The 27,547-nt window shown below is 39.8% G+C and overlaps 1 protein-coding gene across 1 annotated transcript; it reads left to right on the plus strand.

The window, feature by feature from the left end:
• The first annotated feature begins 15,338 nt into the window (after window positions 1-15,338).
• On the plus strand, window positions 15,339-22,761 carry SRSF3 (serine and arginine rich splicing factor 3). The gene is made up of 6 exons (XM_063097637.1): window positions 15,339-15,442; window positions 17,365-17,572; window positions 19,009-19,143; window positions 21,291-21,329; window positions 21,558-21,644; window positions 21,812-22,761. Exons 2-6 carry the CDS (start codon window positions 17,367-17,369, stop codon window positions 21,837-21,839), a joined length of 495 nt encoding a protein of 164 aa, XP_062953707.1. The 5' UTR covers window positions 15,339-15,442; window positions 17,365-17,366; the 3' UTR covers window positions 21,840-22,761.
• The last annotated feature ends 4,786 nt before the right edge of the window (window positions 22,762-27,547 follow it).

Here is a 27,547-nt window from a genome sequence, read left to right on the forward strand (position 1 = left end):
TAAATGACTTACCCTCTTGTGCCTCAGTCATTTCATCTGTAAAATGGAGATAATAAGAACAGTTACCTCAGAGAGTTTCAAAGATTAAATGAGAGAGAGAGAGAGAGAGAGAGAGAGAGAGAGAGAGACTCTGAATCAGATTTAAAAAGTTGTAAATGTGGGCCGAGCCTGTGGTGCACTCGGGAGAGTGCGGCGCTGGGAGCGCGGCGACGCTCCTGCCGCCGCGGGTTCGGATCCTATATAGGAATGGCCGGTACACTCACTGGCTGAGTGCCGGTCACGAAAAAGACAAAAAAAAAATAAAAAATAAATAAAAAGTTGTAAATGCTACATATAAGCATATGCTAAATTACAATTATGACAGCTATCACTTTCTGGGCCTGAATTTCCTTGGCTACAACTAGAGACTGGTGTGTAAACGCTAGGAACTCAGGAAAGAAGGAAAAAAAGAAAGACAACCACGCTGCTGCTGATTAAAAACAAATATCTTTCAAAACACAGAATTAAGCACACACTAAAAACTGCGACATTTGACATCGCCACTCTGCCCTCTTCAGTTGCTTCTCATAGTTGCTTATGAGGCCGAACTGTGTCCGTGGTTTCCAGAGCAGGAGCTAGGTTCACTGAAACAAAGATTCCTCATCCCCCAGCTGCACGAGTAATCCCTTTATTGTAGCCTGGATCCTTTTCCAGACCTCTTCAGTAGGTCTGAGTACCAAATAAGGTAACACACATGAGGCAGGCATTGAAATTCAGGGGGAAGGAGGGTGGAGCTGAAATCAAAAACGGGAAAAACATCTTGGGAGGCTGAAGAGCTGAGCTGCCTCAGAGGGCCAAGCACAGCAGCGAGAAAGCACGTCTGTTTGTGTAACTTGTTCGTTAGGCTTTCCCAGAGGCACGGGGGATGAGGAGGGGGAGCTGAAACACACACACACCCAGGAACACCAAAGGCAGGCATTTCCTGAGCATTGCTGCTCTCTGCTTCTCAAGTGATCACCACCCTCCAGAGCCAGACTTGGAGTTTGAATGTCATCTTCATCCCTTATAAACTGTGTGACCTTGGGCAAGTTATTTAACTTCTCTGTATCCTAGTTGCCATTTGTTTCGAGTGCTACAATTACGCTTTATAAATCAGGTCAATTCCAGGAAAAACCACAGGCGGTAAAAATTAGTGTGGGAGGGGTGTCGTGGCATGTGGACAAAGGAGTTTGGTGCAGGGTGGTGTCAGGGAAGTAGACTTACCCAAATGCACTCAGAAAACTCACAAACTTCAGTGCTTGTGTGACACTCCCAACCTCCGAGTAGTCAGATAATTAGCTGAGAATGATTGGAAACTAACTGTGGACCAATTTAAAATGAAAGTTTTAGATCTATATCATAATTTAGGTATTTTGGCTCTCTACTTCAGTAAAAAGAACTTTTATTAATTCTTATTAAATATAATTATAGAAAATAAAACCAAACAGAGAAACAAATAGCTAAAAAAACAAACAAACAAACAAACAAAACCCAAAACCCTCAACGGTCTCACTATGTAGAGGCAAATGTTATCATTTTGATATATAACCTTTCTGATTTTTTTCTCCATGTATACACATATGTACACACATATATACTTACACATCATATTTGAAAAGTGGATCATGACTACTTGTTCTGTAATCTTTTTTGGTGAGATGGTAAGAATAGTTATGATTCCCCTAAAAACCTCCTCAGTGGCCATCAGCCTTGCCGGTTTCCTTACGTACTGTTGAGTTAATAAAAAACACCCACAAAAGCAAAGTGCTTTTCCTACACTCTTACTCAGCAACGAGCAACACAGACGACTGATTTCTGTGTCCAAATGTGTGGGGATTTCTCCCACTGGCAAGCAAGCCAGCAGTTCTCCAGTGGACACCAGCTGGGTGTCCTCTAATTCAATTCAATTCCGGCACAATCAACCTGGAGATAGCATCAGATCCCACAGGGTGAGGGCTCAGTCCCCAATACTGCCCCCCATTTCAGATATCAGTCGCAAGCCTGATGGAACTTCTGGCCAACCAGCTGTAAATCAGGGTTCTCACAACATCCTCCTTGGGTTTGATTAATTTGCTAGGCCAGCTCATAGGACTCAGGGAAACACGTACTTACGCCAACCAGTTTATTATTAAGGATATTATAAAGGACACAGATGAAGAGATGCATAGGGCAGGGTATGGGGGAAGGGGCACAGAGCTTCCATGCCCTCCCCAGGCACTCTACCCTCCAGGAACCTCCACATGTTCAGCTATCGAGAAGCTCTCCGAACCCTGTGCTCTTGGGTTTTTATGGAAGATTCATTACGTAGGCATGACTGAAGCATGGGCAACAGTGTAGAAACATGATTGGACAAAAAGGGTCTGAGTGGGGAAACCGAGCAAGGCCTGTTTGTTCAGATTCTTCTTGGCCTCTCTGTGCAGCATTCCTTCCTCCCAGGTATGGGGCAGGACCCCTTCTGGAACGGGGGTCTTATGACCCACAATCAGATAAGGTAGGTCAGAGGATTTCTTTATGGCCAGCTCCAAGACAGAAAGGCAAGGGAAGGTTAGAACAAACCAACAAGCATGGATGAAAACCAAAATATATATATCAAAATATCACAAGTATGTTAGTCTGAATTAGTTATAACAGAATATCTGAAATGGGGTAATTTATAAGAAAATGAAAGTGGGAAACTTATAAGAAAATGAAATTTATTTCTTACAGTTTTGGAGGATGGGAAGTTCAAGGTCAAGAGAACATCTGGTGAGGGGCTTCTTCTTGGTAGGACTCTCTGCAGAGTCCTGAGGCAGTGCAAGGAATCACGCGGCTGAGCAAGAGCGCCCTAATGTATTCTTTCTCTCCTTATAAAGCCACTAGTGCCACTCCAGTGATAACCTACATATCCAATAACCTATTAATCCATGAATGGATTAATCCATTTATATGGGCAGAGCCCTCATGGTTCAATCACCTTGTAAAGGCCCAACCTCTCAACACTTCTAAATTGGGGATCAAGCTTCCACATGAGCTTTGGAGGAGACAAACATTCAGACCATAGCACATATGTAAATCCTCTTTGCTGATTCAGTGTTTCCCAATCTTTCTGATTCTGTGACATACTTTGAGAAGACTAAACTTTCCCAGAACACAACATGGTGAATGAGCGGAAGTGTCACTTGAATAGAACCATGAACCACAACCCGAAATGAATAGCCCTCATTTGCTGGCACCATACCTTAAATTTTAAAACAGAATCAAATAACAACAAGAAAAATTTGTAAACCAAGCTATAGGTTTTTGACTAGGGAATAAAGCTTTATGTGGGTAAATTTGTAATTTAAATTCTAAAATATTTAACAAACAGAAGCAATCAAGATGTATTTGGGTAGACTGGAAAGAGACAGGGAACAATGTTGTGATTGCTATGTGTTCCTGCCTTAGTCTCTCTTTGCTCTAAAACCAAGGCTAAGAGGATTGTGGCAGAGTCTCTGGGGAAAGTGTAAATGTAAATGAGAGATTGCATTTACTCATTTTTAATGAACATTTATTGAGTGTTGGCTGTCCTTGGTCTCAAGGCAGGCAGGGATCCTGTGGCTGGCAGGAAAGGAGTTGGGAGGAAGCTGGAGTGAGCCTTTGTCTTCTGAACTACTGAATATAAATGTTCTGTAATCTATCAAATGCTATGTTACAGGGACCACTCAGCTCCTGGTTTGGCTCACCAAAATTGTTACAGGGCACACTCTGCTCCAGCTCAGGCTCCCCCAAATTGATACCAAACTCACAGCTCTAGCTGCCTGACCCCACTCAAAAATCAAACAACCCAAAAATCAAGTGTTGGTGAAAATGGAATTCAGTTTTCATTCAGGAATACCACTGGCCTGAGGAGAGATATTAGGCTAACCCATCTATCCAGTAAACCTGAAGGATAATGGCCAAGCTAAAGCCATCTCAAAGACTCAGTTTTAATGACTAGTTTTTAAAGAGGGGTACGAGGGAATGGAATGTGGGAAAATGAAAAGCAGGAGGTAGGGGCACGTGAGCAGCAAGGGTTTCATGCAAGGTCTCAGGGGCAAGATTTCACCAACTACATCTGGTTTCTGCTGCTATCCTTATCTCAGGAACTGAGTAGTACATGCAAGTCTGCAGCTCCAGGCTGGCTGGAAAACAACTTTACATTCATGTGAATAATGTCATCTTGCCGCATAAACAAGGTCCAAAATATCAAATAATGATGGGAAAAGAGGGAACTCAGAGAAATGCATGCCAAGAAAAAAACTGTGTCTTTTAAAAATCTTTTAGAGCCCATGTGGTTTTAGGTCCCAATATATCTTCAGGCCTGCGTACTCCAACAGCTATACCTTTATGACATTAGCAGCAGCATATTTATTCTTTTTTTTCCATCTCTTTCTGCTTTCCTCTCTTGGTTTCTCTCCTTTTCTTTTTCTTCTTTTTTAAAAAAACTTTTTAATTATGGAAAATTTGAAACATAAACCAAAGTAGACAGGCGAGTATGATTTTCCCCATGAGTCCATTACCCTGCTTCAACAATTATTAACTCAATCTTGTTTTATCTGTATCCCAATCCACTTCCCCCATCTCCATAATTCTGAAGCAAATCCAAAACATCATATTTCACTGTAAGTATTTCAGAGTGTACCTTCAAAAGATAGCAACTTAAAAAATCATAACAGTCTACAGTCCGAATGCACTCAATCTTGTCTGATCTCGGAAGCTAAGTAGGTTAGGCCTGGCTAGTACTTGGATGGGATTCTGGCTAAGAATACTGTAGGCTTAAAAAAAAATCATAACATAATATCACTATAATTCTTTAAAAATTAATCATGATCCCTTAATGTCATCAAACTTTTAGTCAGTGTTCAGGTCCCACATTGCGGTCCAGAGTCAGAAAATCTGATGTTTCATGTCTATAGATTTTACTTATAAGATTTATAAGTTGCTTAGAGGCTTAGAATTTTGCTTGTTATAATTCTTTTTTACTAGAGGTGAAATTAACATCATATAAAATTAACCATTTTAAAGTGAACAATTCGGTGGCATTTAGTGCATTCACAATGTTGTACAATCACCACTTCTGACTAGTTCCAAAACATTTTTATCACCCCAAAAGGAAACTTGGTACCCATTAAGAAATTGCTTCCTATCTCTATTCCCCCTGCCCCTGGCAACCACCGATTTGCATTCTGCCTCTGTAAATTTACCCATCCTGGATATTTCATGTAAATGTAATCATACAATATGTGTCCTTTTGTGTTTGTCTTCTTTCACTTAGCATAATGTTTTCAAGGTTCACCCATGTTATAGTATGTATCAGTACTTCATTCCTTTTTATGAAATCATATTTCATTGTATGTATATACCATAATTTGTTTATCCTTTAATGGACATTTTGGCTGTTGTGAATAGTGCTGCTATGAATATGCATATACATGTATTTGTTTGAGTGCTAGTTTTCTTTTTTTTTCTTTTTCTTTTTTCTTTTTGTCTTTTTCGTGACCGGCACTCAGCCAGTGAGTTCACCGGCCGTTCCTATATAGGATCCGAACCCGCAGCGGGAGCGTCGCGGCGCTCCCAGTGCCGCACTCTCCCGAGTGCGCCACTGGCTCGGCCCTGAGTGCTAGTTTTCAATTCTTTAGGGTGTATACCTAGAAGTGGAATTGCTGGATCATAAGGTAATTACATGTTTAACTTTTTGAGGAACCACCCAACTGTTTTCCATAGCAGCTGCACCATTTCATGCTCCCACCAGTTACGTATGAGGGTTCTTATTTCCTCACATCCTTGCCAACACTTTTTATTTTTATTTTTTTCTTGTTATGGCCATCCTAATGGTGTGAAGTGGTACCTCATAGTGGTTTTCATTTGCATTTCCTAATAACTAATGTTAAACATCTTTTCATGTGCTTTGATCATTTGTATATTTTCTTTGGAGAAATGTCTATTCACGTGATTTGCCCATTTTTAAATTGGGTTGTTTGTCTTTTTGTTGTTGAAGAATAGAAGTTCTCTATACTAATTCTGGATGCCAGACCCTTATCAAATATATGATTTACAAATATTTTCTCCCATTCTGTAGATTGTATTCTCTTTCAACCCCAAATGTTGCAATACCAACTAGTATACTGCAGTTTAATTCTGACAGTAGCCACCTGTAGTTAGCATCAGGCTTCACAAATTTAAGGGCACAGTTCCAACAAGACTGCCTCCATTTCAAACACCAGCCTCAATTTCTGGGGGTTCCTGGGCCACCCAAACTTCTGACCAACTGCCTACAAATTCAGGGGTTTCCACAACCCCTCAGGTTTAATAATTCACTAGAACAACTCACAGAACTCAGGAAACTACTATACTTGCAGTTCCAGTTTCATTACAAAGGATACAGATCAGGACCAGCCAAATAAAGAAATATATAGGGCCAGGTCTGGGAGGGTCTCCAGCACAGAGCTTCTGTGCCCTCTCCTCTTGGAATCAGGGCACATCGTCTTCCCAGAACATAAATGTGTTTACAAACCAGGAAGCTCCACTGAACATCAGTGTCCAGAGACTTTATTGAGGGTTTCATTATGTAAGCTTGATTGATTAAATCATCAACCACATGATTAACCTCAAACTTCAACTCTTCTCCTCTCCCCAGAGGTAGGGCTGGCTGAAAGTCCCTAATCATGTGGCTGGTCTTCCTGGTGACCAGCCCCCAATCTGAAGCTATCTAGGGTTCCCTCCTTTAGTCACCTAATTAGCATAGTAATATCAAGGGGCTCATTGTATTAGTCTATTCTGTTGCTTATAACAGAATACCTGCAACTGAGTAATTTACAAAGAAATAAAATTTATTTATTCTTCACAGTTTCAGAAGCTGGGAAGTCCAAAATCCAGGGAATGCATCTGATGAGGGTCTTGGTGGGGGTGGCTCTACAGTGACACAGGGTATCACATGGCAAATGGCTCAAGCAAGAGAGAGCTAATCTGCCCACTTATTCTCTTCATAGATCCATCAGAACTATGCCCATTACCACCCATTAAACCATCAACTTATCCCCATACTGGCCAGCTGCCAAAAAACAAAAACAAAAAAAATCCCCCCACCAATTTATTATTCCATGAATGGATCAATCCTTTCATTGGGACATGGTCCTCACAATCTAATCACCTTTCAATTACCTGACCTTTCAATGACCATAATAGGATTTCTCACCCTCAAAATTGTCACAGTAGGGATTAATACATGAACCTTTGGGAGACACAATTCAACTCATAGTACTCATGAAGAACAAAGACACATCATTCAGGAAATTTTAAGTTTTAGAAGCCAGGAATCCAGGGCAAAGACCAGACAAATTCTTTATTATACAAGATGCCTTTTCACTTTCTTAATAATGTCCTTTGATGCACATTTTTAATTTTGATGAATTTCAATTATCAATTGATCAATTATTTTCTTTTGTTGCTTGTGCTTTTGGTGTCATATCTAAAAATCCATGGCCAGATCCAAGGTCATGAAGATTTACCCCTATATTTTCTTTGAAGAGTTTTATGGTTTCAGATCTTACACTTATACTTGTTGAACCATTTTGAGTTAGTTTTTGTATATGATATGAGTTGGGGTCCAACTTCATTTTTTTGCACCTGAATATCCAGTTGTCACAGCATCATTTATTTTTTTAATTTTTTTTATTTTTTGTCTTTTTCGTGACCGGCACCCAGCCAGTGAGTGCACCGGCCATTCCTATATAGGATCCGAACCCGCGGCAGGAGCGTCACCGCGCTCCCAGCGCCGCACCCTCCCGAGTGCGCCACGGGCTCGGCCCACAGCATCATTTATTAAAGAGACTATTCTGTCCCCATTGAATGGTCTTCACACTCTTGCTGAAAATCAGTTAGCCATAGATGTATGGGTTTATTTCTGGACTCTCAATTCTATTCCATTGGTTTATATGTCTATCTTATTTTAGTACCACATGTATAAGTCATCACTTTGTGAAAAGTTTTGAAAATTGGGAAGTGTGAGTCCTCCAACTTTGTTCTTCTTTTTCTTTATTGTTTTGGCTATGTGGTGCCACTTGCAATTCCATATGAATTTGAGGATTGGCTTTTCTGTTTCTGCAAAAAAGGCCTTTAGAGTTTTGATAGGGATTACAGTGAATCTGTATATTGCTTTGGATAGTATTGCCATCTTAATATTAAGTCTTCCAGTCCATGAACACAGCATGTCTTGCTTATTAGAATTTTAAGTCTACTGTGATAGACCTTTGAAGTGTTTCAGAAAATGAAATACACTAGGGGCTGGCCCCATGGCTCATTCGGGAGAGTGCAACGCTGTTAGTGCCGAGGCCACGGGTTCGGATCCTAGGGATGGCCGGTTTGCTCACTGGCTGAGCATGGTGCAGGCAATGCCAAGCCAAGGGTTACTATCCCCTTACCAGTCAAAGAAAAAAAAAAAGAAAAAATACACTAAATGTATAAGTGTAGCTTCATATGTTTAAGGGAATTAAATCAATCAAGTGTGTAAATAGGATTAATTGTTTAGGGAAATTCTATCTAACTTCTGAGTCAATTAAAGGTTTATCTAAGTAGTGTGGGAATTATTGATCTTATTGAAAACACAAGATTTTTAGAAAATTAAGTAGCAAGGATTTAGTGTAACTGTACAAAAATAACTGGATTTAAGAATTTGAATCTTTGATAAATGTAACATTAATCAAAACACCAGTGTATTAGTTTGTTTTTGTTCCTTATAACAAAATACATAGAATGGGTAATTTATATGAAAATGAAATTTATTGGGCCGGCCCGTGGCTCACTCGGGAGAGTGCGGTGCTGATAACACCAAGACCACGGGTTCGGATCCTTTATAGAGATGGCCGGTTGGCTCACTGGCTGAGCGTGGTGCTGACAACACCAAGCCAAGGGTTGTGATCCCCTTACTGGTCATCTTTAAAAAATAAAATAAGGAAAAGAAAAAGAAATTTATTGCTTATGGTTTCAGAGGCTCGGAAGCCCAAAGTCCAGCAACACATCTGGTGAGGGTCTTGATGGTGACTTCAGTGATGCAGGGTATCACACTATGAAATGGCAGAGTAGAGAGAGAGCAGAGAGACAGCGACAGACTCTCCCCGCTCTTCTTTCTCAGAACCGCACCCTTGACCACCATTTTTAATCCACTCACAACGGCATGGTCTTACAATCTAATCACCACTTCAAGGCTCCACCTTTCAATTACCATTATAAGATTTTCCACCCTCCTACCAGCGACAGTGGGGGCCAAGTTTTTAAAACCTAAAACTTGGGGGATACAATTCAAGCTTCAGTGAGTTTTGGGGGAAATAATTCAATTCACTACAACCAGAGTCAGTCACTGTTCCTTTTCAGGCAGAAGAGTCCCCCTAGACAATATTCAGTCCATACACATACGAATAACAGAAAAAATTCAGTCCATACACATATCATTAATAAAATCTCAAGCTGGCTGGTTAGTTCACTTGGTTGGAGCATGGTGCTGATAACACTAAGGTCAAGGGTTAGGATCTCTGTACCAGCCAGCCACCAAAACAAACAAACAAATAAAATAAAATAAAATCTCAAATCTACCCCTCCTTCTATGCTTCAGCCACACTGACCTTTTTTTTTTTTCCCCCCTCTCTTTAATTCCTCTTACTTACCACAGGAACTTTATATTTATACATGTGTACCCTCTTCTAGGGACACTCTCTCATTCCTCTCTTCCACAAAACTTGCCTATTATCTCCTGCTCTTTGCTCAATCATCACTTCCTCTGGGAAGCCTTCCTTGGTCTACCTGATCAGGCCAAATCTCTCCTCTGACATGTTCCAAAGGCGCATTTCCTTCTCCTTCAGACCATTTTTCACATGAGTAATTTTACAAGTATTTGTGTGACTCTTTCACTAATCCCTCTATTTTGGAACGTAGCCCCAAGATGGCATGCCGAGGCTCTGTTTTGGTTTACCACTTTATTCTCCAAATCCAGCTCAGTGTTTGGAAACTAGAAAGTACCTAATAAAGACTTCTTGAATGAATGAATAATTGTTAAATTTGTAATATGATCCAAAAAACTGTTTAAGGGAATCATGTAAAAATATACAGTATGCTACAACATGGAAGAAACTTGAGGACATTATGCTATGTGAAATAAGCCAGTCACAAAAAGACAAACATTATATGATTTCATTTACATGAGGTACTTAGACTAGTCAAGAGTGTACAGACAGAAAGTAGAACAGTGGTTGTCAAGGGCTGGGGAGAGGGAGGGATGGGGAGTTATTGTTTAATGGGTATAGTGTTTCAGTTTCATACGATGAAAAGAGTTATGGAGATGGACGGATGGTGGTAATGATTGCACAACGTTATGAATGTATTTAATATCACTGAACTGTACATGTAAAAGTGATTAATATGGTAAATTTTATGTTATGTGTATTTTACTACAATAAAAAAAGTTGAAAAAAAAAAACCCCAGTTATGGACAAACAGGGACTAGAACTCTCATTTTGCAAAGAGAGAAAGATTAAAATGTGGGCATTGTTCAACATTTATTATCTTCAATGTGTAATGAAATGGGAATCTTCAGTAAGAAATCAATTATCTAAAACTAATTAAAAATATTATTTTTAAAAAAGAGATAGATACCACGGGAAGGTGATCAGCAAAATCCAGAACTAAGAAACTCAACAGGGCAATTGACTGGTTTCCTCAATAAATATACTGCATAAAAGACCACCACCAACAACAAAAAAAAACCATGGGGGGAAACCTATAGAATTAGAATAAGAGACTAGAACTATATCAACCAAATGCAATGTGTGGAGCTTATTTGGATCCTGAATCAAATAAACCAACTCTAAAAATATTTATGAAGCAATGAAGGAAATTTGAACATTCATTGAATATTTGGTAATAGGGAATTATTGTTTATTATTTTAAGCTTAATAAAGATATCATGGTTAAAAAAGTTTACGTAGAAGGATGATATTGCAAAATATCAAAGCAAGTAGGTTTTTTTAAAAAGCTTAAAACTGTGTAATTTGTAGAAACACTATTTTCACATAGTTGTCTAGTATATGGAACTAATGTAAGTTTTTAAATGATTATCAGCTGGGGCCGAGCCCGTGGCGCACTCGGGAGAGTGCGGCGCTGAGAGCGCAGCAACGCTCCCGCCGCGGGTTCGGATCCTATATGGGAATGGCCAGTGCACTCACTGGCTGAGTGCCGGTCACGAAAAAGATAAATGATTATTAGCTGTAATTGTGTGTGGTTATTTTCTATTTGTCCCTGTAGATCAACACTGTCCAACAGAAATATAACATGAGCCACATATGTAATTTTAAGTGTTCTAGTAGCCACAGTTTAAAAGTATATGGAAACAGATGAAATTAATTTTAATAACGTAGTTTATTTAACTCATACACCAAAAATGTTATCTTTTTTTTTTTTTTTTAAAGATGACCAGTAAGGGGATCTTAACCCCTGACTTGGTGTTGTCAGCACCACACTCACCCAGTGAGCAAACCGGCCATCCCTATATGGGATCCGAACCCTTGGCCTTGGTGTTATGAGCACCGCATTCTCCCGAGTGAGCCACAGGCCAGCCCCAAAATATTATCATTTGAATAAGAAATCAATATAAAAAATATTGAGATTATTGAGCTAATTTACATTTTTTTCATGCGAAGTTTTAGAAATCCAGCACATATCTCAGTTCAGACTAAACTAGCCACATGTGTGTAGTGTCTACTGTATTGGACAGCACAGCCTTAGATCAATTCTCCAGTCTTTTCTGCCCTGCTCTGTGGCCTGGGAGACTGACCTCTAGGCTCACCCAGGTCTCTTGCCTTCAGACTTCCAATGGGTTTCAGCAATAGAAGCCAAAGATGGGACTACAGGACAAGTGGTTCGGTTATTCTACCCCCACACCCCCAAGGGTTACTTAAGGTATAATAGCCTCTCTCCGGTAGCTATTGCATTTGGCTGTTTCTGCTAACCCTGCCCACTTCCTTGCCACATTGGGCCTAACAGCTTCTGGGAGTGTCCCCTCCCCTGTTGGTTTCCTTAACTCTGCCCACACCTCTGTAAATAACTCTCTCTATGGTTAACCCTTTGAGTGTGCCAGCTGCTTCCTACCAGGCCCTTGACCAAACTAAGTAATTTAATGAACTATTTTTATGGTTCAAGTTCTTATTAGATTTCCCTTTATGGATACTTGAAGCCAATCACAATATTTAAAACATTAAATCTTAAACATAACTACTAGTGCCTGGCCATCAGTAACTTTTTCTCAAATAATAATTAAAAAAAAAATTAACAACAAGGCCGAGCCTGTGGCGCACTCGGAAGAGTGCGGCCCTGGGAGCGCAGCGACGCTCCCACCGTGGGTTCGGATCCTATATAGGAATGGCCGGTGCGCTCACTGGCTGAGTGCCGGTCACGAAAAAGACAAAAAAAAAAAAAAAATTAACAGTGTATTGGTAATGGGTGAATTTTAGAATTGGAAGATAACCGATTACCATGGTTCTCAACTTGAGGTAATAAGAAGTCTGTGACAGTAATTTCTGTATTTGAAATCTTTCTCATGTGATAGGGTAAAAAAACCCCTAAAACTCAAAGAGGCTTAAGCAAATGAGGGGAAGGGGTATGGAACTTGTACTCATACGTTCAAATAACTGGGAATTCCAAAATTGGAACTGGGCTCAAGGCTTTTTCAAGACAAGAGTCTCCAGCGTTTCTTATTTCCCATCTCTCAGCTCTCCTTCCTACCTGGTTGGGTCCACCACAAGCAGCTTCTTCCCTCCTGGCAACAGGATGGCTGCCCTGGCTCAGTACCATCCTAGTCTGAGGAAATGAGTACACCTCTCTCTAGTGGGCCTAGGCGCAGTGCTGGAATTAGCAGCCGACTGGTCTAACTGCATTACTCATCCTCATTTCTAATGAAGGGGCTGGGAGGGGCTAAGAACCTGAATGATTTAATTACTCAGGGGTGGTCATGTCTCCCTACCCCTGAAAAAGTGGGGTATAGAACCCAAGCACACCTGAATCAATAATATGGACAACTGTGAGAAAAGTGGTTCCCCAAAGAAAATGAAGAGATATTCACTACAGTATATGATCCCCATTCTGTGTCTCCACCAAGAAATTCTGATATGTCCCCTTGAAGCTTCACATGATTATAGGGTCTAGACAGGAGAGGGGGGTCAAATAAATTTAAAGGAACATGGGCTGGCCAGTTGGTTAGAGCACAGTGTTATGACACCAAGGTCAAGGGTTCAGATTTTCATACCGGCCAAATGCCAAAAAAAAAAAAAAAAAAATTGTTATTCAGGCTGGCTAGTGGCTCACTTGAGAGAGTGTGGTGTTGATAACACCAAGGTCAAGAGTTTGGATCCTGGATCCCTGCTCCAGCTACCCAAACAAATGAAACAACAAAAATTTAAAGGAACATTAAAATACTACATAGCAACTGGATAATTCACTTGGTTGCAGTTACTAGAAGATGGAAAGTGTATGTGGATGGCCACAAGGTTGAGAATGTATTCATGAATAGAGCTGGAGGGATTAAGAGTGCTCCAATTGAAAGATACATGCTTGACTAGTATCACACACACACACAAACAAAAAAACCCAGGAAAAATGGTGGGAAAGAATGGGATAATAAGATGGAAAAGAACATTTAAAACGAGCCAGCATTTTTTTGAGCAGTGATTGTGTCAGGTGATTTGCACACATCATTTCTTTTAATTAATTAAATAATTAAACAAATATGTATTGCCTTTCTGCTATGTGATTTCCCAGCCCTGGGGATGCACGCCTGACCACAATAGACAAAAAACTGATGTTCCTGTGGGAACATAACAGCACATAACAACCCAGAAAAGCTGGTGTTATTATCCCATTTTACAGAGAGGAAACTAATACTGAGAAGGTTTAAGCGATTCTTCTCAAGACACTTCAGCAGTAAGTAGCAGTGGGGACTGAAGTCCAAATCCCGGACCGTCTGCCTTCAGAGCTTTTGTTTTGATAGAAGGAAATATAATTAAAAAGAGGAGAAAAGCTTACACAGAGGAGGGGGAATAAAACTAAGACAAATATAAGTGAGCCAGAAGGGAAAAGAAAAAAACCTAGAGAAGAGAGAACAAGAAGAGAAAGAGAAAAGGTTCCTATAATCCTCCCTCACTCTGGAACACCCCAGGCAAGGCCAGCACAGGGCCTGACTGTTATTCCCACTCTTTGTATTTTTTTCCCAGGACAGATAAACCTTTTAGAGCCACAATAAAAGATAAGACTTCAAAAGAAAATATTTAGGGAGAGACAAAATATAAGTAAATAATTGGCATATCTTTCAGATAAGGGTGAATGAATGACTGAAAATGAAGGTTATGTTTTTATTGAGAGCAGATATAACTAAATTTTAGCAGTAAGTCTCACTAGACTGAAAGGGGATTGGGATGGGGCAGTCGAACTGTTGAGGAGAGGGAGATCTTGTTGATTTTCTAACACATTCGCAGACCTCTCTCCGTCACCCCCAATAGTTATCTTGTGACTCTGTCTTTCTAGGGGAAGTGGCCTGGGTAAATAGGGCAGCCTTTGCCAGACTGAGCAAGGGCTGCAGGAGAAAGGCCGGGGTGTGCGCCCCGGGCATTTGCTTGGTGGCCCAGAATTCGAATTCCGTCTTCAGCAACTTCCCTTTTCTGTCATTCGCTAAAGGTGATAGTTTCCAGATCGCTTAGCAGGTCTCATTTGCCGTCTGTGCCAAGTGCTGCAGTTTGAGTGAGAGGCGGGAAACCAGCCAGAGTTGGACCAACTTCCCAGGGCCAGGATTTTCCATAAGTGTGGGACCTGGGCAGCCACAGTCTGGGGCCGGGTGGGTCACAAACAGCTCCTTGGGAGGCACATTTATAAACGCAATGCTTAGTTCTAACCGCTCACAAGGATGAAGTTAATGAGTTCATCCAATACCTTAATCTTGTTAGGAATTGGTTCTATCAGTGTTTGGAAGTAACAGAGATTATATCGTTTATTAAACCCACGGCTATTCGGCGGTGAAGGAGAGGTTTGTGTGGGGAAGATGAGGGTCGACAAGCGGGGAACACGTCAGTGAGCGGCAGGCGTTGAAGACGAGCACGCGACCGCGTACGACCCCACCCACCGCGCGGGCGGCCGAAGCGCGCTCCCAGCAACCGCGATTCTCGCTGCGTTTGTAGCTACTACGTCACAGCTTCCTCCGCCTCTCATTGGGCGAGCCTGTCCAATCATGTGACTCCAGTCTGGCATATAAATAAGGGCGAGGAGAAGGCGCTGGTCCGCCATTTCGTGGACGCCGGGTAAACGCGTGCGTCTGCAGGAACGGGGCCGGAGGGGAGCGGGAGGACCCATCAGAGCCTGTGGATTTGAGCCTCCGCATTTCTAAACCAGGATCTCGGTAAGAGACCGGCGACGGAAGGAGTGAAGTGGAAAGTGGAGTTTAAGAGTACTAAGGTAGGGCCAGGCCCAATGGCGGCGCCAGATTGAGACAAAGAGGCGCCGCCGCCATTTTGTGACGTTCAGCACGGGGCGGTGGCGGGGGCTCTCGGCCCATCGGAGGATGTTTCCTGCCTTTAGAGCAGAGGTGTTTATACTCTTCATTGGGGGAAAGCAGGGGTAGGGGATTACCCGGGAGTTAAGGCGAAGAAACAGGACTGTACTCCACGTCCCGGCCTTTGAATTTTATGGCGCCTTTTTGGGGGGGAGGGGGGAAGGCTTGTTTTCTTGGGAAGCTTCTCAGGAATTTTTAAAAAATCACTAATCAAGATTAGGTCTTTCTGTTCATATTAAATGGCATTCACAGCCACCTTTATTGTAATGTAAATTTTAATTTGGCTTGACTCTTAAGCCACTTTTTTTAAACCGGTTTTTCTTGAAGTTAAGCCGCATTGTTGCAGCTGCTTCCTGTTATACATAGGCCTGAAACCGGTCATAGCAGAGTTTTAAAAAAAATCAGTTTCTACCAATAGTTTGGTCTTAGAACTAACTCCCGATCACAGGGTGGGATCACAGCAAATAAGATATGTCTGGGCTGGATTTTTTTGATTAGATAAATCCAGAGTGAGAAGAAGGTAGTGTTTATGAAAAGCACTTCTGCTGAATTATTGAGCACTTCTGTGTAATTGGACCTGGTCTACAAGTTGATCAGATTTTATCAAATATAAGCTCCCAAAGTGCAGTAAATGCATACATTACAAATACTTTTTCTCGTAATTTAATTTTTTTTAAAAAGTGAAATTCGCATATTTCACTGAAAAGTGTGCTTTTCAGTGGTATTCAGTACATTCACAATGTGGTACAACCATTATCTCTGTCTAGTTCCAAAACATTTTCATCACCCTCCACGGAGATTTCTACCCATTAAGCTGTCATTCCTAGTTCCCATGTGGCGCCCCCCCTCCCCCAAAGCACCTGGCAGCCACTACTCTTTCTGTATTCTTTCTCTGGATTTACCTGTTTGGGGTATTCCATATACATGGAATCGTACAATGAGTGCACTTCCGTGTCTGGCTTCTGTAACTTGGCATGTTTTCCGGTTTGTCCGTTTACTGACAAGTGCGTGTCATTTGTCAGTACTTCTTCATTTCTGAGTAATTCTTGGATGGCTGTACTGCATTTTGTTTATCCATCTATCTGTTGATGGACTTTTGGGTTAACACTTTTTGGCTATTATGAATAATGCTGTGTGAACTTAATTTTTATCCATCTATCTGTTGATGGACTTTTGGGTTAACACTTTTTGGCTATTATGAATAATGCTGTGTGAACTTAATTTTTAAAAAGTTTTTGACACTTGGTCTTGCTGCTTAAGGAATTTTACTGCATAAGACTTTGATCTGTTTAATGACGTGGTTTTAAAGGAAAAGTTTCTGTACTATACCAAAGAAGGCATTTTTTTTAGTGAAAACTTGGCCTTATTTTAGAAAGCGCTTCTGTGTCACGTATCTGTGTGATTTAACATTAAGTACTGGCCTTGTCTTCAGTATTGTTTGGGTTTTTAGTCCCCTGCAGAATTTTGTTTCTGAGACTGTCCTCTCTATATACATATTTTGGGATTAAATGAAGTAACAGGTGAAGTCCCAAATTCACAGCCCAGATGGTGGTAAATTCTCCATTGTTGCTTTTCTCACTTCCCAAGGAGGCATTTTTTTTTTCTTCTTTTTCTGGGGGTTAAGAGTAAAGATCAGGGTGGGATGGACATTTCAAGAGTTCTGTTTACTTTTTTGGTTTTTAGCATTTTGGAATTTTTTCCTGCAGATCTATGTTTTTAACTGTATATTATGTTGAGTGAATTAATATTTTTGGTATTTTTTGTTACAGAAATGCATCGTGATTCCTGTCCATTGGACTGTAAGGTTTATGTAGGTAATCTTGGAAACAATGGCAACAAGACTGAATTGGAACGGGCTTTTGGCTATTATGGACCTCTCCGAAGTGTGTGGGTTGCTAGAAACCCTCCTGGCTTTGCTTTTGTTGAGTTTGAAGATCCCCGAGATGCAGCTGATGCTGTCCGAGAGCTAGATGGAAGGTAATTTAATGATTGATTTATATTAATGGTAAATGTATTGCCTGTGTTTTAAATATTTAAAATCTCTAGGATATGTGGCTTTTAGATGGCTCTTTGAAGTGTCTGGAAGTAATTGTGGGGATATTCTTTTAAGTTAGTACTCATGAACTGATCATTGTTAAAGAAAACTTTACAAAATGATCACACGGGGGGCTTATTTTACTACAGTATTGTCTTTACTTTTATGCGTTTGAAATATTTCATCCAGGAAGTGTGACTTGGTTAGTATTTCCCTTTGTGTTTGCTGGCTAAATAACACCTGAGTCTTAAAGTAACAGGTGTTGCCCTTCTCCCTGGTATTTGAAAACCACAGGAGTTGGTGAAACCAAGCTGTTAATCTCTCAGGTCTAAAAATCACTTCTGCTTTAGAATATCTATTGTGGAGCAAATCACGGTGCCTTAAATGGGATCCTTTTCTCCTTACCCATATTATGAAAAAGGGTCTGAGATTTGGCTATAAAGCCATTTGAAAGGTCGTTTATCCACGGGGGTTTCAGTAACATGAAGCTTTCCAGGGCCCTCCTCTTTCTTCTAATCACTGTTCAAATGTGGTGGCTTATCTAAAGTTAATGGCTGTGGATGAATGAAAGAGACAAGAATAACTTTTTCTGCTATTCTCAGCTGTAATTTCTTACATTCTAATTATTGTGTGGTTGAGGGGAGAAGGTGATGTAAAATGGCCAAAATGGTTCTTTCTTGTCTTGGAGCCTTGTTTACTTGGAAAGAATGAAGGGGAGAGGGAAAGGAGGGAGACCAATAAATACAGCCTAATATGTAACTGAAATAAGTGCTGGGACTTCAAGGGAAGAAGTCAAGATGGAGAGATAAAGGAGAACTAGTTCTTCAAGGATAAATCCAGGAGTCTTTCATTCTTAAATTGCAAATATTAACAAGTTAACATTGAGCCCAGTAATCAGATGGACCTTAACAGTTAAGCAATAAAACAGAAAAATGTTTCCTTTTTTGTGAATTGGTACTCTTAACAAATCACATTTAATTGTTAATACCTCATTTGAAATTAAACTGGGGAATAGCCTCAACCATTTTACTTTATTTTATTTTTTTTCCTTTAAGATGACCGGCAAGGGGATCTTAACCCTTGACTTGGTGTTGTCAGCACCATGCTCTCCCAAGTGAGCTAAGCGGCGATCCCTATATAGGGATCAGAACCCGTGGCCTTGGTGTTAATCAGCACCACACTCTCCCAAGTGAGCCACAGGCTGGCCCTTCAACTATTTTATATATTAGGAAAAAGTAGGAGAATTAAAACTTGTTTTAAGAGGATTGTACAAATATTCAGGTATGTTCTTTGCAAAGTAGCTAAATGTGGGAGTATTTTTGCTTTAATGTACATCTCAGAAAGTCAGGCTGTTTTAATTTAATGTCTCTTCTCATAGAACACTATGTGGCTGCCGTGTAAGAGTGGAACTGTCGAATGGTGAAAAAAGAAGTCGAAATCGTGGTCCACCTCCCTCTTGGGGTCGTCGCCCTCGAGATGATTATCGTAGAAGGAGCCCTCCACCTCGTCGCAGGTACTTGAGAGAGAGCGTGTTTAGAGGTATTGGTGTAATGGAGTAGCTAGTAGGAGCAGGTATTTCTCTTAAACTTTGTTGGTGGGTTTTAAACATACTGTGAAGAATCGGAGGTTTCTGTGAAACATTTGCTGGGTGTAGTTTGGGGTATGTGAGTTGTGCTGAGTGTTGGCTTTTGTCTTTAGGTCACTGTTCATGTTGGTAGTAACTTCTGTCTTGGATCTATCTTCTAGTTCATCTTACTAGTTGCATCTTTCCAAGGTCTTCCCTTATACTTCAGTTTAGGCCTTTTTCCATTTCTTGACTCCATAATGACAAACATTACATTCAACTCTAGCTCTTCACAAATATGTGTTTTCTACTACCAGCACAATTGTAATATTTATCAAACAGGCAGCTGTTTTAACGGTTACAACTGGTAAAGTAGAAATTCTGAAACTAAAGTCACTGACCAAATAAAGGGGGCTAAAAAAGAAGTAATCCCAGTCATCTGTTCTTCAAATCCCAAATAGGAGAGAATTCAGTTTTTTTATAATTGAAAATGACATCATTCTTGGACCAGGCAGTAGTGTCTGGATGCTAACTCCACATCTCCTCAAACCTCCAAAATAGTTTCTATAGGACTGAATTTACCTCTTACAGGTGAGTGAAGTCCTAGGAGATAGGAGTTCAAAATCTTGCCCCTTTTGCTATTTTGAAAAACAGCAGCACACTGTTGCCCATCATAATAAAGAGTATTTGTTAGCTAATAGATGGTTGTACTGATGGCTTGTTTTTCATTTTTTTTGTGCTTTTTGGTCCATCTATTAATAAAAATGAACCCCGTTACAGAGTCACCATCATGTCTCTTCTCACCACCCTCTGAATCTGCATTAGCCAGTCAACTAGCCCTTTCAGCGTCATGTGACCAGCGCGCCCCATTCAGCTTGGCTGGTGTCGTTTCACATGACCCAGGCTGGCCAGTCGTCAGGTTGCACCGCCCTTTGGTTCCCGAGCATGCTGTTTTCTCTCAGCCTTCTCTCCAACCTTAACCAAATCGGCAGCAGCCACCTCGACCGCCCACACATTCCTGGCCAATCAGCTCAGCTGTTTATTTACCAAATGTCTTCACAACAACTACAGCAGCAGCCTTCGGCTAACAAAAAAGCAGGAAAAATCCACAACACCCCCTTCGCCAACCAACTAAATCCAACGCAACATCTGGCAAAACCTTTTCAGCAAATTCTTCCTGGCCGTCAGTCCGGCAGCCTCACCTCACCATTTCTAGCTTGTTGAAACCCAAAACTAGTAAGTTTTTCCTGCTTATACAGTTTACTGCTGGTTAAAATAAGGAGTAAGCGGCTTAAAGTAATTCTTTTTTCTGGATCAAAGGCTGGCTGTGCATAATTGAATGGTAACGTACATATATATTGCTTGAAAAAACTTTTAAGGGTGATAGGGAACTCATAATGTAACTAGACCTTCAGGTGAAACTTATTTGCATGTGTGAAATGCCAAACTAAAAATTTTAATATCTCTAACAGATTTAGCTTTCTTTTTTAGCAAAAATTTGTTCAATCCTATCACCTTTAAATGGTTTTACTAACAGTTTTCAAAATTTTTAAATTTTGGGGGTGAAGTGTGGGCCAAGTTAAGGTAATTTTGATAAGCCTAAACACACTCTTAAATGTGACCATCACAAATGAAGTTCTAATTTAGCACTTAATGGCATCAATATTTACACCTAGCGCATTTTCACAAAATTACACTATCCACCTGGTACTTAAGTCTTGTCGTGTACTTATAGGTTTGCATGGGTTCCAAATACTGGTTTATGGTACTGTTTTTGGAACTACTTGTGGGACTACATTTTGGTGTGGTGTTTGGGTAGTGAAGTTAGTTTGACATGAAGTTTTGCATTGGACAGATCTGCTGTGAAGCATTCTTTGTTAAAGTGAATCCATGGTTGGAATACCCGCTTTTCACTTGAGCTTTTTGTTCCTTAATCCTTCTGTGCCTTTTTTTTCTTTTCTTTATTTTTTTGGACGATGGGTGCCAGTTCTTCGGCACATTCACTGGGCCCAACAGTGAGATTGAAAAGTTGGGAAATGCCTCACGCCAGAAATACTAATTGACGATTAGCCTAATTTTCCTTTTTCTGCTTTTAGATCTCCAAGAAGGAGAAGCTTCTCTCGCAGTCGGAGCAGGTAAATGACCCTTTTTGGCCATAGTCTCAGAAGTTGCAGTTTCTGTTATTCCTAAGCTGTTTTCCAAATGAATTGGTTAATGGGACTAGACCCAAGTGGTATTGGTATATAAAGCTAGTGTTAAGTGGTAAGGATGAGCTAACTTTGAGATTTTGAAGACGACTAAGAAAATATTTGTAAGTATTATTGTCATACCTGAGGGGCCCTGATGTTTTCTCTCTGGTTTAGGTCTCTTTCTAGAGATAGGAGAAGAGAGAGATCACTGTCTCGGGAGAGAAATCACAAGCCGTCTCGATCCTTCTCTAGGTCTCGTAGGTAAGATTTTGATTTTTGAGCCATTTAAGACCTTGCGTAGTGGATACACTAAAGTCTGTTTTGTAAGCCATAACTTTTTACCTTAAAAATCTATTTTGATGTTGTTACGTCACTTGCATGTATCACGAAGTTACAGAAGTAAAGGGTTTTTTTTGTTTGTTTTTTAGCCGATCTAGGTCAAATGAAAGGAAATAGAAGACCAGTTCGCAAGAGAAGTGGTGTACAGGAAGTAACTTCATTTGACAGGAGTATGTACAGAAAATTCAAGTTTTGTTTGAGACTTCATAAGCTTGGTGCATTTTTAAGATGTTTTAGCTGTTCAAATTTGTTTGTCTCTTGGAACAGTGACACACACAAAGATGTAATTCTCTATGGTTTGAAATGGATCATATGAGGCATGTAATACCAAGAATTGTTACTTTACAATGTTCCCTTAAGCAAAATTGAATTTGCTTTGGATTCTAGTCTTGTGTAGACTGATAACAAACCTCTAAATCCTGCCCAGCTAAAGTGTGATGTATTAATATAGAAATAAAACTGGCAAAAATTGAACTAAGATGTACTTTTTTCTGTAGCTGGAATATAGTTCGCAGCTGTAGTCTTTAAAACTGCTGTGAACACAAGCCAGCAGGTAAAAATAAAAGCTGCACCTTTAAACTAAATTACAGGTCTTTGAAAAATCCAACTAGTCTTTACCCTGGTCAGAGATTGCCTAGTTGGTATGGAATCTGTTAAGTTTCAAGAAAGTTTACCTTTGCTTTAGGTCATAAGTTCTTATGTGATTACTATATATGAACACATAGCTGTTTATAAAATTATTTGGAAATTTTCGAAATACCGGTGTCCTGCCAGTTTAAGGGTACATTGTAGAGCTGAACTTTGAGTTACTGTGCAAGATTTTTTTTCATGCTGTCATTTGTAATATGTTTTGTGAGAATCCTTGGGATTAAAGTTTTGGTTACAAATTGTTGTTTAACTTGAAAGCCTGTTATTCCTTGCAAACTCAAATCTGTGAGCTTGGTACCAAGTCCAGGTATTACATTCCTATTTGGAAGCAATACTTATATTTTCTTGTAAAGTGCTTTTGAATTAATAAAATATTAGCATAATCGTGTAATAGTCAGTCGAAGCCACTGTTACCATTGTTCTTATCCCATGGAAAGCAGTTGGTTATACAGTTCTTACAGGAAACACAACTGAGAAGGCACTATGGATTAGTTTCTTGAAGGGAATATTTGGTTGTCAACTGATTGCTAACAGTTAACCATTTTTAGGAGTTAAAAACCAGTTCAGGGTCCATGATACTTAGTGACCAACATCATAAAGTATAGCAGCAGCCTGGTGCGTTGTAACCCAAAGTAAGTTGCCCATAAAAAAATAGCTTTTATCTTTAGCATGAAAACTTTCCACAGTTTTAAAAATTGCTTCCATTTTATAATTTGAGGTGTTGCATGGGAATTCTAAACTGATCCATCATGATGTAAAATTCACAATATGGTTCAAATGTAACAGTGCAGAACTGAATATGGAGGCATGCATAACCTTCCTCTTAGAAATCGGGAGGAGTTGTAACTTCAAATTTTTGTGCAATTAGATTAAATCATAATGCAACAGTCTTGTGGCTTAGTTTCCTTAAATGTGCTCTTTCAAGATAGTTTTGGATTATGCTCTACTGGCTTTGTCTTTAATATGAAAGATAAGTCATTGCATTAAGAGAACAATCAAGGATATTAAGGTATAGGTCTTATTTCCAGTGGTCCTATTAACCTTTCACACAAATCTCAACAAGGGAGGGGAGAATTGGTGTCAGGAAGGTTCATTGAGTCTTAACAGTCCCGCATATTTGGGGAAAGCACTTTTTAGAATTCCTCTTGATTTACTGGGAGGTCTGGCTTTGGGCTTTTTATTTTTGGCATTTCCTCTTAGCTTAAAACCTGTTAGGAACTAGCCAAGATAGCTAAGAAGTTGTGGAAGTATGTCAATTACACTACTTTATACAAATGGACACTTACAAGCTTTTTTGGCAGTGTACAACTTGAGTCAATTTGGAAGGGTTTTTGTGGGGGCGGGGGAACCACCAAAACAATTGATTATGGTTATAATGTGGCTAATAAGGGCGTAATATAGGGGGAACCACCAAAACAATTGATTATGGTTATAATGTGGCTAATAAGGGAGTAATATAGAAGCTGAAATAAAGTTGACCTCATCAGAGAGCTGTCCTCACTTAGATGACTTACTGCTTAAACTTGCAGTCACATTAATCAAAAGCCCTAGCACAATTTTACGGCTTACAGAAAATATGGAGCATGAAAATTGTTAACCTTGAATTACATGTTCAGAATATGGCTGTTTGGAGGCCCTAAAGCTCATTAGCCAGTCTTGTACATCATCTTAGTTGAGTAATAGTGAAAGGTGTCACAAACCAGAACTTTGCCCTGTGTGATGGACTACAGTTGTTCACTGTAGGTCACTGTTAATACTTGGTGGTCATTTAAGGAAACATCTAAAGATTATAGTTGGTTTTTATGCTTCCAAGAATATTTAACTTGATCTATGGTTCTCAGTTTGTTGTGGGTTTCTCCTGACCTCCACATCTTAAGCAGAAAGTTGAAGACAAATTAGCTAGATAAGTTTTAGTTTTATGAGATGTAGATACTCTCTATGTAGATATACTTGAGTATCTTAAAGATCCTTTTAAAAAATCATCTGTAGATGGCATTTCCATCCTGTTAGATTGCAGTCAGTAGTTTATATTCAAACCCACTTCTAGATGGGTAAGTCGTGGTTGCTTTTTACTATATTGTAAAGACCTGGTTTGTTTTAGTACAGTGCTGCTTAATCAGGGATGGTAGTGACTAGAGATATTTCGAAATACACACAGCCCAGCCCGACTCTAGGCACATTGATTTAGTTTTCCAGGGTGATCTAGCCTTGGGTAATTTGGAAGAGCTCTAGATGATAAATATACCTGGTTATATAAGAACCACTGGTTTAGTACTTTGTCTAAATGTGCTTTTACTTTCTGATTCCTGAACAAGATTTAGTTGTCAGATCTAGTTGGTGGTAATCTTTTCCAATTGTATATTTTTGTACTGCCAGACTGTTGCCTTTGGTTTTCCATTTTTTTTTGAGAATATGAAAGATTTTTATAATTAAAGTCACTGAAGAAAAACTGGGTTGGAGTATATTTTTAAACAATCCTTTAGTGTTGAATTTGATTTTATTGGACCACACTAATTGTCTTCATCCTGTTTCATTATGCATTTATTAGATAACTGAAAAGAATACAGCTGTAGCATCCTTGGGGTTCTGAGAAGGGATTGTTGAAATTTGCTTTGATAAGCTTAGTTTTGTTTGTAACTTTTCCATTGTTGGGTTGCAGAAATTCATAATATGGTAGTTAGATTCATTACTTATTATCCTAGTGCTTTCTCTTAATTATCTGGAACCCATGACAATAGCCAAAATGATTCCCAACTAACACATGAAATATGTATGTGGAACATTACTTTTTTTATCTTTAGTTTTCCTCAGATCTGACAAAACATTGTGTAATTGTCTTTACTATAGAAGTTCCATATTTGGCCATTTAGTGCCTTATACTTAGTAAACATGTCTTGAGCAAGTGAAAATCTCGAAACATTGATACTTTGTTTCCTTGATAGTCATTGTTTAATGAGCTCCTGAGATGGAGAATATTTCACTTTATTTACAGAGCAAAATTAAGCTGCCTAGAAAAGTAGTGTCTATAGGTTGAAAGACTTCCCTCTTTAAAGCCCTGTTCACTTGTGATTGGACACCTTTGTTTTAGTAAGTACCTCAAATCAGATTTCATCTGGGGTGAGTTAAGCATTCTTTAGTGGTTGATTTGCTGACAAAGCCCCAAAACTTCAAATCCAAGCCAAGAAGCATGTTGCTGAAGTTAAATTGCTTAATCCTATAATGCTGTCTTTGGGGGGTGGGAGGATTTGCTGTTTGTATTGATCATTTGGAAAAGAAATGGGAATCAGTATAAACAGTAGAACATTATGTAAGTTTTGAGAGCTAAAGTTTATTGAATAACTTCCTTAGGAAACAATTTCTAAATCTTCAGCCCAGGCAGCTGGTACTTTTTAGAAAAACCTATTCCAGCTGCCTCTTAGTTTAGTTAAAACCACTCATGTTAAATTTTCAGTGAGTAATTTACAAATAAATGCAAATTGGAACGTTGATTTGTCATTTGTGTGTCACACTGTCTCCACATGGCAAAGTTCATTACACAGGCACTTAGTCGGGAATGGGGTACAGTGATAAGTCACAATACCAGTTCAATATCTAGAAAGAACATATGTAATACTTGTGTTTGACCTTCAAGTTTAGGCTGTTGTGACCTTTTGACTAAATTCTTCACCCTAGCTTCAGGTTATTAAGAGGTTTTGGTGGTAGGGCTTTATGTGCCCTATGAAGAGGACTCTTGGACCTGGAGTTTAGTTGGCAAATAATCTCTGAGGGTCCTCTGAAAAGCCCCTTAGTGCTAGCTAGTAGTAGCAGGATAGAACATAAGAATTGAGTCAAATGGCAAGGTGCTAGGGGGGGAGATAAAGGCAGAGCTCACATCAAATGATAAGGCTGTGAAGAGTGAGGTGAAGAGGAAGAAATGAGTACCTCAGAGTTTACAGGGCAGAAGCAACTGAGCATAATCACTAGGGTTTAGAGGTAAAACATGAAAGGATTATTAAGGCATGAGTCTGAATTGGATCTGATCTGACGGGTTTTTTTACTTTGCTTCGGCCACACTTTTCAAACAGGTATAGGGTAACTTGTCTAGCAGGAAAGCCAAATAGTTGGCCAACAAGGCTGTTGCAGAGATCGTGTACTCATTTTCCCTGGTTTCAAACAGTCTTGTGGCTTCAAAACAGGGTAGTCCAAGTTAGGAGTCTATTGTGCATTATTTCTGAGTGATGGGGAAAAGTACTGGTCTAGGCTAAGTAGAGACATTTAAGTGATCACTGACTTGTTGATTAAAGCCATTTAATTGTCCAGCAGCTGCAATCTATTGACCTGGAAGAAAGCGCCATTCCTTTTTCCTCAAATTATTTTGACTAATTCTCAGAGGTGGATGGAAAGAGGTTTTTAACTACTTATTGTGTCATCCAATAATACTGGTACCTGAATCAGGGCCAACTTTTTGGATATGGCAGTAGTTCACAGGAAGAAAACAATTCAAAAGGATAGTAGTAAGGAACATGTGGTCATCTGGCCCTACTGAGGAAGAGATTTAAGTACAGAGGGGACTGACAAGTTGTCCACGTTCCCAGCCCAGCGGTGATTGGCTGAAACTATAACCCAGATTGCAAGATTAGGTGTGAATAAACTGGAAAGAGGTCCTAGAGTACGTAGTCTAAGTTAGATGTTTAGAGATGAAAAGGTTGATTTATCAAGGTCATGCAGGGACACGGTGGCAGAGAAGGACTCTGGTGCCCCATTGGTCCACTGCTTGTAAGAAGCAGTATAATGCTAAGGCCTTCTGACGTGAAAGCCAGCAGCCCAGGTTTGAATCCTGGCCTCCTCACTTATATCTCTATGACTTTGGACCAGTTATAAAATCTCTGAGATTTTATTTTTCTCATCTGTAAAATGGTGATAATAGAAAGCAACTACCCTCTACTGTTACTCTCAAGAATGTAGTGTAACACACATGTAACACTCAACACGGTATTGCACACTGCTTAGTAAACAATGGCCTTTCTGTGGCAGGCTCACACTGGTATGCAGTAAATACTCAAGTAATGGATTAAAAATGGCTCCTTTCCATGCTGGGCAGGCAAGAATGTCCCCAATGATTTGCCTGCTGGAAGTGCTTTCTCTGGTCTTGCTCTTTATTTTTATTTTTACTTTTTTCTAAAAGATGACCGGTAAGG

The sequence above is a fragment of the Cynocephalus volans genome, chromosome 5, assembly GCF_027409185.1.
Source record: "Cynocephalus volans isolate mCynVol1 chromosome 5, mCynVol1.pri, whole genome shotgun sequence".
NCBI classification, from domain to species: domain Eukaryota; kingdom Metazoa; phylum Chordata; class Mammalia; order Dermoptera; family Cynocephalidae; genus Cynocephalus; species Cynocephalus volans.